General features: G+C 43.6%; 1 protein-coding gene across 1 annotated transcript in view; it reads left to right on the forward strand.

Annotated features, from left to right (window-relative positions):
- The window catches only part of UNC5D (unc-5 netrin receptor D), a gene marked incomplete at its 5' end in the record, with an annotated part of 57,908 nt that overhangs the window by 23,069 nt on the left and 19,586 nt on the right, over positions 1–15,253 (forward strand). Inside the window, 4 exons of the mRNA XM_034070456.1 lie at positions 6,296–6,476; positions 7,275–7,442; positions 8,674–8,838; positions 13,260–13,292. Coding sequence (XP_033926347.1) covers positions 6,296–6,476; positions 7,275–7,442; positions 8,674–8,838; positions 13,260–13,292 — 547 coding nt within the window. The remainder of the gene's footprint in view (positions 1–6,295; positions 6,477–7,274; positions 7,443–8,673; positions 8,839–13,259; positions 13,293–15,253) is intronic.

A 15,253-nucleotide genomic window follows, 5' to 3' on the forward strand; every position in this document is an offset into this window, starting at 1 on the left:
CTCTCATGTCAGCCTTGATTCTCTTCTGGATTTTTCAGCAATAGGAATTTTTGGCTGTGCTTTTTAAAGCACACAAAAAGATTCACTTTGTTGTGAACTGGATGTAGCTCAGAGCATGAACCATGGTATAGAGACTTCCATGAGTGCGAATCATCCCTCCTGCCTCCCCTTGCTATTGGAGCTTCATGGAGCAAATAACACTGGCTGCACACCCCGTACAGTGCAACAATAGGAGAGAAAAAGAGCATAAGCAGCAAGCAGCCCTGGGCTTTCAGGTGATCCAACAGCTGAGCGCATCTCTTCCAAGAGAAGATTCCTGTGCTGCTTTCCACAGTACAACCAACAAAAGCCTGGGCTGATGGATGAGTGAGTCAGTGTGTCAGATTTATGTAATGAGATTATACATTCAGTCTAATGAAGGGAAAATATGCTTCCCAGAACGGTGTGACAGCAGCGTGATGAAACCATCGGGTCCTGGTATTCCCTCAGTGGATTAATTTAAACAAAGGCAGCAGGTACAGCTGACCTGCTTCTGGTGTGTTGCTAGAGATAGGCTCCGAGCAGGGAAGATTAATGAGTTCTGATTGGGTTGATAAAATAACTGTGTGATCATAAAGGTAGATATGAATGGTTTGTATCCAGCAAAGTGGCCTTTGGTTTTTATTAATCTCCCACAATGATTTATGCTGGTGGAGGCTGCTCCTACTTCTCTGTTTGAGTCTGAGGGTAGAAAGCAAAACCAAAGTGGAACAAAGACACGCTGCCATCGTAATGCATGGCTGTAATCAGAGCACTGCCCTGCCCATGCTCATCCAAACTCCAACAGTGAGGGAAGTTTCTCCAGCTCAGATACACCTGAAGTTTTAGAAACAGGAGTTTCCTGCCACATCTGAAAGGGATGTGTCTTGCTCTCTCCCACTAAAAGCCATGTTTCATAAGGCTCTTAAAGATTGTGGAATATGAGACCTAAATCAGTATAGAAAGAACTGTTTCCAGCCAGAGGCCTGAGCTGAGGAGTATGGGGGGGGGGGAATATTCATACAAGCAAACATCAGCATCGTGATCCAGCCTCCTTCAGCGTGCTCCAGAGGCAGTGGAGAGCGTGTCAGCAGCCTGACATACCTGCTGCTAATCATGGTGTGGAGGAGAATCCATTGCAAACAGTTTCTATGAAAAGAAACTCTGTAGAACGAAACCAGCTTCAAACATGGTTTCTTGCTCCAGTTGGGCTGGGGGGGAAGCTTTCAGCTAGAAATTTATGAGTTTTAGAAGTTCTCAGCTGGTTCTTTCCTTCTTTTTTAATGCAAAGTCAGGGAAAATAACGGCACTGCCCAGTTCTTTTCACTACAGAAGTGTTAGTTTTGTTCTTTGGGAGCTAAGAGCTCAAGTAGAGATGCCTTCTGTATTATTTATATTGATTTAATTTAGTACCTTCATGGGCAACTACAAAAGTGGCATTGGAATCAACTTCAGTAACCTTAAACATATATAGGAACAGTCTTAAACATTATATAGGTATTTTTAACAGCTTCACACTAAATAGGTTTTCTGGACAGTATCTATTAGGAGCTAGAGGGTTTTGAGCCTTGCTGATGTCAGCAGCTGTAAGGCAATGGGCACCTTTGGTAGGCAGGTAGGGGAAGGGTGAGAAGAAAGAAAGGAGAGCAAACAAAGGCATGAGGGATGTGCAAGGCACTGACAGAACACAGGGTTACACAGCACTTCAGGTCAGTGGCTCTGTTGTAAATACTAAGTGAATCTGAGACTGACAAAGCAGTTTTGCCCAAAAGATACAAATCTTGGCTTGTTCTCTGGGGGTATCATGAGCAGTGGAGGGGGCTCAGAGGATTATTGAGGATGCATTTGCTGCTTTCTCCATCTGAAAGAGAGCGTATTTAAACCCTGTACATTGTCCATGCTATAGAAACATTTGTGTTGCTGTAAGTCAGGTGTTGACCTTTCCCATCTCAAAATCCTGAGGCGTTTATCTCGCATTGCAAGAGCAATTGATTCTCTCCTCAAGAGGAGCTGACATTCTAACTATATTATCTTTGATATATATGTACTCTGTTTATTGACCACATGAGAAAGCCAGATGTTGTATTTAAAGGGCAGGATAGTATAATCTAAAAGCAGGAGTACTGAGGTCTTTTGTCTTCTGACCCACTGAGTTATCATGTGTGCCAACAAGAACTCTGTGTTGTGGTGTTCCTGTCGGGTGTTAAATCTCAATGACTGGGCTCAAAAGCAGTTGAGGTTTTGGGGACTAACATTCTGTTCCCACAAAAGCTATACAATGGGCAGCGCTTTAAGGGAACCACAGGAACCTTTGCCCAAGCTTTCCTATAGTCTAACTCATCCCTACCTCCATCAATGTTCTCATGGGTATCCACAAGTCCCCAGAGTGTTTGAATCCCATGGATGGTGATGGAGGATGTCTGTCTATAGTGTCTGTGTGGACACACACACAAAAGGGCCTGACATATGTGTGTTATTTTACACATGCAAAACACAGTGAGACTCCATCACCTGCAGCAGCTCAAGCAGCAGTTGTGCTGCTGCCATGGGGAGCTGATGGGCTGTTTCAGTATTGGATACAGCAGACAGAAATGTGGATGATTTAGGATTAGCTTTATTTTTACAGCAAAACCAGAGTTCACTAACTCCCATTGTAATCTGCCTGGGCTGTGGTGTATTTAACTGATTTCCCGTTGATAATGCTGTAAGCTGGGCTTTGATAATTGCTTTCTGTAATTGGAACAAATTTATGATTATGCTAATTCATCTACTGCCAGCCAGACTGTAGCAGCTGAGTTAACCCATACCTGCCCTGCATTTCTTGTCTACATCATTATGTGATTAGCCTTTGGTAGAAATTGATGGGGGTATTTTAATTCTGAGCAGATTTCATTTCAGAGGGGGGAAAAAAATCAGATCTCTTTGTATAAACTTGTGGCATCTTATAGCAGGGTTTGAACTAAGCCTGGCTCAAGATGGAAACATTTCTGATCTTCAGACAGCCTCATTCTTACAAAGAAACGTATTTAATTGCGCTACAAGCAACTGTGTGACCTCTGCTGATGAGAAAGCTGGAGGAGTGAAATGCTGATGAGTTTTGAGTCTACTCCTCACGCCCTGCAGGGTGGCAGCTCAGAACAGGGTGCCTCATTTCAGTGTGGAGACATGGTCTGCTTCTTTGTTGCCTTTCATTTGCTTGGTTGTGTTTGTGTGTGTGCTGAGTTATTCCAAAGGTTGCATCCCTGCAAGTAACCACAACCTTTTGTCATGGTGCCTCCTTTATCAGTTTATCCTGTAAATCCATCCATTAGTTCTCCATTTCTGACTGCTGGGGCAAAGGCAGTGAAGGAGTTTGAATAAATCTGCCTTTTCTTCAAGGGAGGGGGAAGCTGGAATAGGAGATGAGTATTTGCAGTGTCATCAAGCCTCCAGATAAGAAGCAAAAGGCAGTGCTGCCCTCCCTTACAAACCCTCTTTGGATCACACATCTCTCAACGCGTTCATGTTTATGTTCCATCTGTTTAATGTTCTCCCTTCACCGTGATCATCATTCTTTGAAATGCTTCACTTTAATGTAAATGTTTTTCATGCACCAAGCCTCAGCAAACAGTGGAAGCAGTGGCAAACTGGGTACAGGAGAAACTCCCTGGAGCATGAGTGTAACAGGCACGGGGACCTGGAGCCTGATGTGCCACTCGCTGCCCCAGAGCTGCACTTGGGAAATAATGGACTCTGGTAGTACTAGACGTGTTTGTCATTTCCTTGGACATGACTGTGTTTGTCATTACACTGCCCATAAAGTGAGTTTAATTCTGCCTGCGACCATTGAATTTCTGCCACTTGATTTATGCTTGTGCTGCTGTTCCATAATTTAAATTGCATTCCTGGTTTCTTTGCTGGAACCCTCTCTGATAATGAGTAGTACAGTTCACTGCAGAGGGAAAGTGAAGACTGAATGGATTACTTGATTGTTCCTCCTCTCTCAGACCAAGGGGAATGTAATGTGTTCCAAGAGACACTCTTCAGGGAAGAGCTGAGTGTTACTGGGTTTAGCTGGTGGCTGCTCCAGAGCTGTGCCTGGCCACCTGTGGTCAGTACAGGTGAGGTGTCAGCCAGGGAGGATGAGTGTTGGCCAGGAGATTGCCTGGAGTGCTTCTAGCAATGGAAATGAGGACACCTGAGCTGCAGCGAGTGAAGTTCATGACAAAGGGTGACTGTGCCCTGACAATGCCAAGGGAGGTCTCCTCTGGTTCACACACATAAGTGTGGCTGGGTCAGGTGCTGCTCCTCGCTTAGAAACCACATGGAGATGTTTGGTGTGGTGTGCACTGGGGCACACAAAGCCTTTGGTCCCAGAACTCTGGAAACTTCTGTGAAGGAGACAGTCTAAAAAGTAATCTCAGTTTAAAGAAAGTTCAGATCTGAGAAGCAAAGCAAAGGAGTGTGATGATAGAGCTCTGTAAGAATGCAGAAATAGCCAGGCCTGGCCAGAGTGCTGAATGTGAGCTTTGATGGTGATATTCTGTCTCTGTTACCATTTTTGGTTAACTTCAGCTTAAGGAAGAGCATATAGATCTAAACCCTTTTAACTGCTTTCTGTATGCACTGTGTAATGTACTTCACACTCAGGAAATGCCTCTGGTGACAGATGTGTAAACCAATGCCTTGATTTAATCCATAGTCACCATGCAGGGTACCAGTGCCACAGATCTGCATTCCTTTCAGGGTAGGTTCTTGGCTTGACTGGGACACGGGAAGCTGTGGGCATGTCGGTCACACACCCAGAGGGAGGGATGCTGCTGGAAGGGGAAGCTGCTGTCTGGCACAAGATGTAATTGGCTTTGCTGGTCAGCTTGTGCAGATTTGTTTATAAACTGGGAAGTGTACAAATCGCAGCCCATCTGCACAGAGCAGAGCGCTAATGAATGCCTGGAGCTAGGAAATCCATAAGCTCATTACCACCAAGTTCCAGGTCCTTCCTCAAGTTCCTAACGCGGTTATTCATCTGAACTGAGATGGGAAGGGATCTGACTCCAGGGCCTGGTCACACCTCCTTCAGGTCTGGAAAAGCTATCAAAATAACTCATATTTATTTAGTCTTTGAATAGAACGTGTTAATTCTGGTTCTATTTTTAAGGCTTCACTTCTGTGGCAGCAGCTTACCGTGCCTTAACTATTTAATGTTTCAAGTCAAGAAATGCCTTGAAGATAATTCCTGAGTCTCCTCAGATACATTATACACAGCAGTTCATGGTATTTATTCACAACAAATCCTAATGCTCTCTGGGGTTTATGGAAATTGGGAATCTGTGACAACTTCACTGTGTGTGATTCCATCCTTCTGTTTCTCGAAATGAGTGGAATTAATAACACTTCCTACATGTCACCCGCCCTATTACAAAGGTTGGGTGATCGCTGGTCACTGTCCAACTGTTTGACATGTAAAGCACTGCACATCCAGAGCAGCAGTTGTAAGTAGTTCTCGTTTTTTCTCTGTTGACATTATCTTCCATATTCTTTGACTAAAAATCAGTCACTTTCTGAGTTACCAGCACACAGCAGCTTCCTCTGAGGTGCAGGGATAGGAACCCAGTGCAACCATCACCTGATTTCACATGGGCTGTGAATCTCCATTGGTCAGGGCTCTCTGCTCCTGCAGTCAAAGCAGATACTTCCCAATCAGATCAATGAGGTTGTTGGCCCAAGGCATCAAGTGTCTGCATTTGGCTTTACAGGTTTCCAGACATTTCCCTGTTTTGCCTCTCTCTTAGGGAAGCCAGAAGTCTCTCCTGAACAGGACAGTAACTGAATCACATCAGTGCTTTTATCATCACATCTCGAATTAAACATTAAGGATGTAGTTACCTATCCCACCAGGGAGAGTGTGATTAATTGCTCTCCTTTTTTCCTACCTTCTTCTTCCTCTCCTTTCCTTCCTTTTTGCCCAGGAGAACAGTAATGGTTCCCTTGTAATCCACACCCGACCAGCTCTGAACAAGCTCTTTGCTATTTTCTGTTCTTTCATTATTTGCTATGTTGCTATGACCCAGCATTTAATTTGATGTGCTTTGTTACTAAGCTCTAGAGTCTTCACAACAGGAACAGAGGAATAGTTTCCGAGTCTGTGAATGTCTGCCTTTTTGGGAATCCCATCCTAGCTTCACTGTTAATGTTATAATAAAGATCACAATGATATTTATTAATGAAATCATTTTAGTACAATTTAGCAGATTTCCTGCTTCCATCTTTTCATTTCCTACTTCCTGTTCTTCTCTAGGTGGAATGGCTGAAGAATGAGGAGCCCATAGATTCCAACCTGGATGAGAACATTGACACCAGAGCAGATCACAACCTCATCATTCGACAGGCACGTCTGTCTGACTCGGGGAACTACACCTGCATGGCTGCCAACATCGTTGCCAAGAGAAGGAGCATGTCTGCCACAGTCGTGGTGTACGGTCAGTGTGAACCTCCTTGTTACACAGGAACATGTGTGTGCTTCTAGTGCTGGAGTACGTGGTATTTTTAGCATCCAGCTGGTTCTGAAACAAATGGCTAATTTCAGTTCTGTTGCTCAAGGCTGAGATGCCTCCTGCTCCTAGAGAGGTTGGAATGATGAGGGGTTTGTTTGTGATGGATTCCCAGAAGTGATGTCAATAATAGCAGTCCTTGCTCTAGATACTAAGAAGATCCAATTATAAACTAAACCACAGAAATAAGCCTCGCCTGTACCAGGAAAGCCTGGAGCACAAGCCTGGGGAGGTACATAAAGGGCTGCCTTGATTGGATCTGTGCTGCTGCAGCATCTAGGCCCTAACTACTGAATCTAGATGTTATGCAGCAAAGGATAGAAGAGCAGAACCAGGGCTTTATTACCTTCCTCTTGTGCTCTCCATGTTTACTACTGCATGTGTGTTTTTATTGGGAAGGCAGAGCATTCCTGAATCGCCCTTTTTAAAGTCAGGAAGTCTTGTTTATGATTTGAGCAAAGCATATTTTATGAGAATTGAAATGTCTGCTCTTGCAGACTCTGTCAGTCATTGCACTTATAGCACAGTTCTCTTCCAGAACAAATATTTGTGTTCTCTGACACCATGGCCTTGATGTGGTTGTGTACTGATGGGCAGCGATGCTCCTGCTGCAGCCTGGAATTTACCTGTAGAGTGTAAAAACAAACTTCTGCCTTTGACTGACACGATCTGATCAGATGTGTTGTGGTTGATGTCTCTTAGCCTCCGCATGTTGGTGTCTTGCAGTTAATGGAGGCTGGTCATCCTGGACCGAGTGGTCCAACTGCAATGCTCGCTGTGGTCGGGGCTGGCAGAAGCGTTCGCGGACCTGCACCAACCCTGCTCCGCTCAATGGAGGTGCCTTTTGTGAAGGGATGTCCGTACAGAAAATCACCTGCACTTCTCTCTGCCCTGGTGAGATATGCACAGTCCGCTAAGGACTGAGCCTGGGTAATGTTCATGGAAGAGCTGTTTCAGTCTGAAATGCCAGTTGTGCTTTGACAAGCCCATTGAGGTCAGAAAGGAAATGGGAAACACTTGCGTCCTTGTTTAGACTACAGCTCAGAGCCTGATGTAGGTGTGAGCAGTGGTCAGAAGAGGTATGGCCTGATATGCCAGGTTTGTCAGTGCTTTAACTTACACTGAAGTTAACTAAATAATAACAGCAAGTGGTTCAGTAGGAAAATCATGTTAGTGGATGTGGTACAGGGAAGGGGAGGTGATGTTAAGAATGCTAGAGGGAAACACAGAAACCTAAACTGAGAACTTAGCTGGGAGAAGTTTGCTTTCCATCTATATTAACCTTTGGAAACTGAGCTTGAGCCATACATGGGGCATGGACCCCTGGATACTCTATTTCCTTATTTGTTCACCTAAAGCCTCCCTTGTCTGATTCGGGGTTTGGTGTTTCACACATAGAGCTAAAGAAAGTCAGTAGAACTGTGTGCATGTGTATTGTAAGAGTGTTAGTCTGTGGTCACATCATAACTTGTCTGGACTCTGACAAATCTCTCTTGGCTTTTATGAGTTTTTAAATACAACACTTGCTGACCTGGGATTTAAAACCTTCATAAGAAGTAAACATGTCTCTGTTCATCTGACTGTTCTTTGGTCTGCTTCGTGCACGAAAAAGAAAAGGAACTGTGGAAACCCTTCTTGTTATCGGACAGGGTCAGAGATGGCTATAAATCAGTCAGCGAAGCAACAGATTGATCCCCTCCTGCTCAGGGCATTAGCCAGAAGTCTGCAGGGCCAGGTCTGCTCTGGTCTTTTTGTAGATGTCACCATCCCTGCTCTGGTAGGAACACGCACGGCCTGGATGTCAGCCTGGCTTCAGTGGAGTTTGTGCTGAAACTTTAGAAGCTGATAGCCAGGTGCCCAAGGAAATGTTTCCTCCTGCAGTTTTAATTGACTGTGTTTGCAGAAGGTTACATACTGGTGCTGTTCTAAAAGCTCCCATGCTTGGGATGGTGCATCCTAATGCTGGATTTTAACATCACACCTGACCAAACTCTGTTTGTTTCTCCTCAAAATTAAGCTTTACTTGCTGTGACCTGAGATGGGAAACAGGTATTCTTGGCAGGACCTTGACTACACCAGCTCAGTACACAGTGATGATGCTTGTTTCTCCTTCCTCCCCATTCAGTGGATGGAAGCTGGGAGGTGTGGAGCGAGTGGTCTGTGTGCAGCCCGGAGTGCGAGCACCTGCGGGTTCGGGAATGCATCGCACCACCTCCCCGCAATGGGGGCAAATACTGCGAGGGTGTGAGCCAGGAGTCGGAGAACTGCACCGAAGGGCTCTGCATTCAAGGTGAGGACCAGTTGGTGCTCGGCTGGGACTGGGAGGTATGGCCTGAAACGTGTGCTGTGAGCCAGGGAGTGCAGCGTGTGCCACACACCCGTCAGCGCAGCGCTTGTGGCTCAAATACTGCTGTGAAAGAGATGAGTTTCAGAGGGCTGCATGTGTGAAAGTGGAAATCCATCCACACAGCACACACTTTACCTGGGAGTTATGAGTTTGAAAATCCAGATGAAGGCTTTTTGCAGTGTGTAATTACAGCCACGTGCTGCAATGCATTTCAGTGTCCTGCTCGGTCTTCTACCTTCTCTTGCAAGTGAGCCAGCAAAGCCCCACAATGAATGCTCTTGGTGCAAGAGCTGTTTAAGGTCGAAGTTTATTCCATTTGTTGCCTTTAACACAGAAGATAAATAAAAGCCAATCTACTTCATGGTGAGTTCAGGCGTTCAGGATCTACACCTGCATGGCCTGCAGCTTGAGTGAGAGGTGGGTTCCTCAACAGGAAGACAAAGGGGGATGTCAGCTTGTCCAAACAGTTCAGTTCATCATAGGGGATATGACCCAGGGTTGGGGCTGGCTTTTTCTGGCGGATACCAATGTAGTGTTGGCTGTGGGAAATAAAGCAGGTTTCCTTCTGAAAGATCCTGCAGAGAAACATTGAGGTTGAAAGCAAAACTACTTGAGGCTGTAAGGAGGCAGCTGCCAGTACCTTCCTCCTCAGAAAGCAGAGTTTAGAAAAGAGGATAAAAATCAAACCCATCCCATGACAGCCCCATCAGTGACTGCACAGGTAGTGCAGGCAGAGCATTTATTTTTGCTGGTATTAAATTGGATGCCTATGAAACAAGGCAAACTGAGAATCCTGGAGATAGCTCTCTGTTTATGCACAGAATAGATTACAACAAAGCAGAGCTTCCAAGCTCCTGGTCTGCTTCAGCTCCTCTGGTAATATACCCTGTTAAGACCACCAATATGGCAAGTACTAAAGACAAGCCCACAGCACTAAGTGATGCAATAGGTGGGCTGTTGGAATAGTTATAAAGTGGCAGCTAATTTAGTTTTTAAGCATTACCTGAATTATTAATTACTATTTTCGTTGTGTGTCAAATACTTTGTATAAAATCAAGCTCTTTGCATCAGGGTCTGTCCCTCTGCTTTATGTCCATACAGCCCCTGGTGCAAAGGTTATTGTTAATGAACCACTCACTTGACTAATGGCACTGCAGTAAAAAAGAAAAATGCCCCAACAAGTTGAAATCAATGGAACCAACAGAGGATTCACCACTGCCTCTGCACAAGAATTCAATTCTTCTTTGCCATGGCATTTAGAATCACTTTATAGATGCACCTTTAAGAACATGTAACTGCTTTGCACCCCCATGTGCAAACAGAAGTCAGTGGTGCATGGCTGAAAGCAAGTGTCTGGAATAGCAGTCTTTCTCTTTCAGCTGCAAATCACTTTTCTACAAATGGGACTTAAAGTGCTCTTAATTGACTTAAAATGTTCTTAATATGCTGTGTGTAAAGAACTTGCTGCCTTTAAATAAATGGATCATTATGGGTAAAAAGATCCAAAAAGCCTGTTTGAAAATGGGAGTAAATTTTGCACAGATGGAATCAACCTGTGTCACTGTGGAACACAAAGCTTGTAAAATGCAACTTTGATGTTGCAATGAACTATCAGAATCATTTTACAAAGGAGAAGTAGCATAAGTAATAAACCCCACATTTTATGATTTAAATGAAAAGCCATTTAAAATCTAAGCCTACTCGGGGTGCATGTATTGACATCAAAGCAATGCTATTTAAAATTAACACAACTAAATCCTCAGCTTATGCTGAATATCAGTGGGGGGGAATCTGCTGCTGCTGCTGCTGGATTTTCCCTGCAAAGGTGAGATGGGATTTGGGGAAACTGAACTAACAACAATACTCTGAAATGAATTCAGAGACAAACAGAAGGCAAGATTCTGTCTCTGCTGCAAACACCAGCAATTTTGCACCTAATAGTGGGATCAGAAACTGATCGCCAGGTATTTGGATGGGGGGAAGATTTCTACTCTGGTGTAGTTTGGAGTTGAGCGCGTTGTCAGGATTATCCTTTGTGTAACAGCACTTGTCTGGAACTGAGGGAGCTCTCAGCAGTAAAAGAGGGAGCTAAAGCCCCAGTGACATGAAAGCTGCTGCTGTTGGGTAATGAGTGGAGCTGCCATCAGCTCTGGGCTGTGTGTTCTCTGTGTTACACCAGCTCCTCTCCTCTGCCGGGGTGGGGGTACCAGGAAGTGTTCAGAGCCTCTTTCATCTTGGATTGTGCTACTCTTCCTCCTTTATGGGTCGAGCTGGATGTATCTACTTGTGTCACAGTATTTTTAGGGCTGTAATTGCTTTCTCAGCTAACAGGAATTGATGCAATTACCCTGTTTTTTAAAATCCTTTTCCCCTGTTCATCTTCCAGTCTGTGCCTTTGCTCTGCTTTCCATCCCCTGGGGAACTGTGAAGGAAATGCAGAGCTGCGCTACAGAAAACTAATCTCCTGGAGGTTATTTATCAGGCACAAGTTGTTAACTTTGTTCCTTTTGTGAGGCAGAAATAGAAATGAAACATTGCTTTGGTTAATAAGAACTTCAATGTAAGTAAGGGCGAGAGTGTACGATACCAGGAAAGCACAGGGCAGATTGAACTGGCAGATAAAACACTAATCCCTAGCATGGATTTCCAAGCTTGGAGTCAGTTGATGAAGAGGAGGTAACTTGGGGTCTCCTCACAGGTACTTGGTCCCTGACAGGAGAGGCTGGGCAGCACCCGGAGGTGATGCTCTCCCATCCTCAGAACATCCTGTTCCTTGCTTTGGCATCTGATTTTCTGGATGGATCCAGACAGTCCAGTCTGCAACTGAGGAGCAGCTGAAAGTGCTCTTCTTTCAGGGAATTTCTTCTAGGACTTGTAACAGTTGAATAGACAGAAACTTAAATGCAGGAGAAAGTAGAATTAGTTGGGGATTTGATGGGTAGGAAACATTGCTGGGCTGGGAGGAAACTGGAAGCTGACCCAGTCCAAATCCCTCTCACTCACACGATTCCTGATACCTTCCTCATTTCTTGCATATTTGTTCTCTCGTTGTTGATTCCTACCAGTATTCTCCATAGTACACTCTTCCGTGGTGGATTTCTCTCTGTCTTGCAGAGGTGAAAGCTTTTTCTTTGCTTAATAGAAGAGAGGGTTTCACAGAGCATTACTTTTATCTATGTGCTTTAATGTTATGTTTTATAACTTCAAAACCTATTGATTTCTTTTCCCAGTACCCCCAAACGAAACAAACAAGTAGGCCATCAGCACATGAAGTACAAACATGGTTTTTTACTAATGCATCATAAATCACCAGTAATTTTGTTTTCCATTTCTCAGTCAACCATGATACTGAGTATTGCCAAGAGGCTTCTGGGCCCAGCAATCCCACCAGGCTGTCTGGGAAATGCATTTCAGTCTCTGCTGTAGGGAGCACGATGTCAGCAGCATGAAACTGTTTGTTGCTATTGCAGAGCTCAGTCTGACACTATTCAGTTAGTGTTTATGTCCATCATTTCCAGCAAAGATAAAAACAACCTTAAGAAGGGAAACCCCCACCCAGCAAACTTTGGCAAAGCCCAAATCCAAGAATCTTCTGGGTTAAGTATTATTAAACTGATCAGGTTTTGAGCCAGTAAACATAACAGAAGGTGCTTTACATCTTCACCCAGCAAAACACCCAACTGAGCATCCTGGACCATGACGTGGTTTCCGCTGAGGCACAGGATTGCAGTAATGGTGGTTGTGCTCATACCTGACCCCTGAGGAAGCCAGTCCCAGATCCTTCATCCAAAAACATCATAAGCCAGGGAACAACTCAGTCAAAGGGAATTTCCCTAGAACTCAAATTTAATTGCATATGTGTGGTAGTATATTCATCTGTGTGTTCTTTATATACACATATAGGTGCCATTATTATAGATTCTGCCATATTTAGATACATAAATGTGAATATATTGTACATGTTTATATTTTATAAATTGTTTCATTGTCCATCATGTTTCCATCTAGCAAACACATAAAGAAATAATCAATTCTTAACTTTCTTTGCCACATGAGCTGCTTCAAAGCATTGAATTTCCTTACTGCTACATAATATTCCAAATCAAAGCACCCAGTAAAACTAACACAGAGTTGGATTAACCAAGAGAGAAATTATTGCACAGAAACAGCCTGAAAGGAAGAGATTTAGAAACAAAGAAAGGGGGAAAAAAGTGAAGGGAAAGCTATGGACAACACAAAATACTCATATTGTGAGCAAACAAGGAGATGATGTTTCATGTCTAGAGCTACACAGAAGCGATAGAGGAAAACATATGCTCCATGTACATTTATTAAGTGCAACTTTCTCTCTCTTTCTCTCTCAGATAAAAAACCTCTTCATGAAATAAAATCCCAAAGTAAGTTATTTTTTTTTCTCTTGTAAATATGATTTTTCACATCTTCTCTGCCATTCTGTTTGCTCAGGAGCTGAATGAAGCTGAAGGTTGTGTGACACTGACAGCATCTTCTTAGCAACTTTGTGGTGGTAGTTTTAGCCTGAAAATAGTCACTTGTGTCGGAGTGCCCTTTCTGCCATGGCTTCACACTGGCCTCTTGCAGGCCTGTAATTAGAAAATGAGAAATTAATACAGGGCTTTGTGCTTCCTTGGTTCCACCACTGGCTCTGAACTTGTTCAGCCCCTTTCAGTGTTTCTCTATCAGCTGGTGAAGGGACTTTATCTGCATTACCCTATAAAGAATTAGACACTTGTCATTTAAGTGCTGCTGGGGGCTTCTCTCCTGCACTCTTTGTTGCTGAGTCTTAGACTGATTGCAGTGGAATTTTAGTTTAGAGCAGCACATTTGGAGTGAACTGAGGGATATGATTTCATCCAAGCCACAGTCAGCCTCTGTGCTCAGAACATTGCTTTGCTCTGTCATAAACCCTGTGCAAAGTTTGCAGGATTTCTGACTGTTTAATTTCCACCAAAAAACATCACTGAATTCTGGAAAACAGATTTATCAACACATTTCTGGCTTCATTCCATTCAAGGACTTAAATCAATAATCCACCTGTACTGAGAAGTAACACATGCAGTTGTTTGCATTGTCTGAGATGTGTCCAGCTCCTGGAGAGTAAGAGGTGTTTGAACTGAGCTTAGGAATTGCTGTGGTTTTACCTGCACAGTTCCCATTTAATTAGAGAGTCTTGAAAGAGTGTAAGTCCAATCACTTTGTTTTCTGATTTATTAAAGAAGTAACTTCAGTGGAATTGGTTTTCTCATGTAAGATACCAGGAGAACTAACGGGTTTGGTTGTAGCTGTGGGGTTAGAGCCACAGAACAGCTTGTTGCTCTTCAGCTGAACAGGACCTTGGTTTAAGAGTGCATGAACTGATGCAAATCAAAGTCAATTATGAGGATCATTGAGAAACAACCTGTTTTACTAAATAACCTCTTGCACAGTTCTCTGGTTTTTGCTCCTTGTTCTCAACAATTGACTATGTGAGGGAACAGGAACCACAATGAGGGACAGGGAAGCAGGGCAGGGTGGGAAGCTGGAAAGCCCTTCCCTCATAGCAAAGTCTAATGGCAGACAGGGGATGTATGCCCTGCATAGCTCCTGGAAAGCACTTATTGTAAATGAGATAATTTAATCAATTACGTTTCCTAATGTACTAAACCAAATGTTTCATTTTCTGCTCCTGCACATCTTAAATTATCTTCAGGTGCTTTATGAAACTTAATCATAGTTAATAGAAACTTCATTACCATCAAATGTGCTTTCAATGAATGTTGTGTAACAGTGTCAGGAGGTGGAGTGAAATATAGGCTACAATTACCACCGCCATGTATCCTGGCACTGGAATGGCTGAACTCGCGGAGCTCCAGCAGAGTCCCTGCGCCGCTGGCCGGGAGGATGCGCTTCATTACACAGTAATTGGTTGACTATAAATGTGTTCTTTTCTAGTTTGTTTGTTTTTCACTTGGGTCCCTTCTGGGAACAAATGAAAGCAGAAAATGAGCCTGTTCCTCTGTTTGCCATGCTCTCCTTTGGTCTTTAATGTCTGCTCTCCCGCAGAAGGAATTAGCCATTAGATAAGAGAGAAAGGTTGAGATTTGGAATAGCTCTTCCAAGTCTTCTATGAAACATTTTATTACAGATAAGAAAATTCAATCAGAATCATTGTAGGATTTTTTAATAATAATATCATTTATAGAAAATTATGGAATTGAAGCTTAGGGATACTTCAGAGTATTCACTAAAAGGAAGATTCTCTCCATTTGAGTCAGACTGTTGTCATGTTGAAAGTTCTGTTCTTGCTCTCAGCTTTCACCTCTCTACAACAGTCGTGTGCAGTTATAAAAGTATGAAACTT

Source organism: Melopsittacus undulatus, chromosome 18, assembly GCF_012275295.1.
Source record: "Melopsittacus undulatus isolate bMelUnd1 chromosome 18, bMelUnd1.mat.Z, whole genome shotgun sequence".
Taxonomy (NCBI): Eukaryota; Metazoa; Chordata; class Aves; order Psittaciformes; family Psittaculidae; genus Melopsittacus; species Melopsittacus undulatus.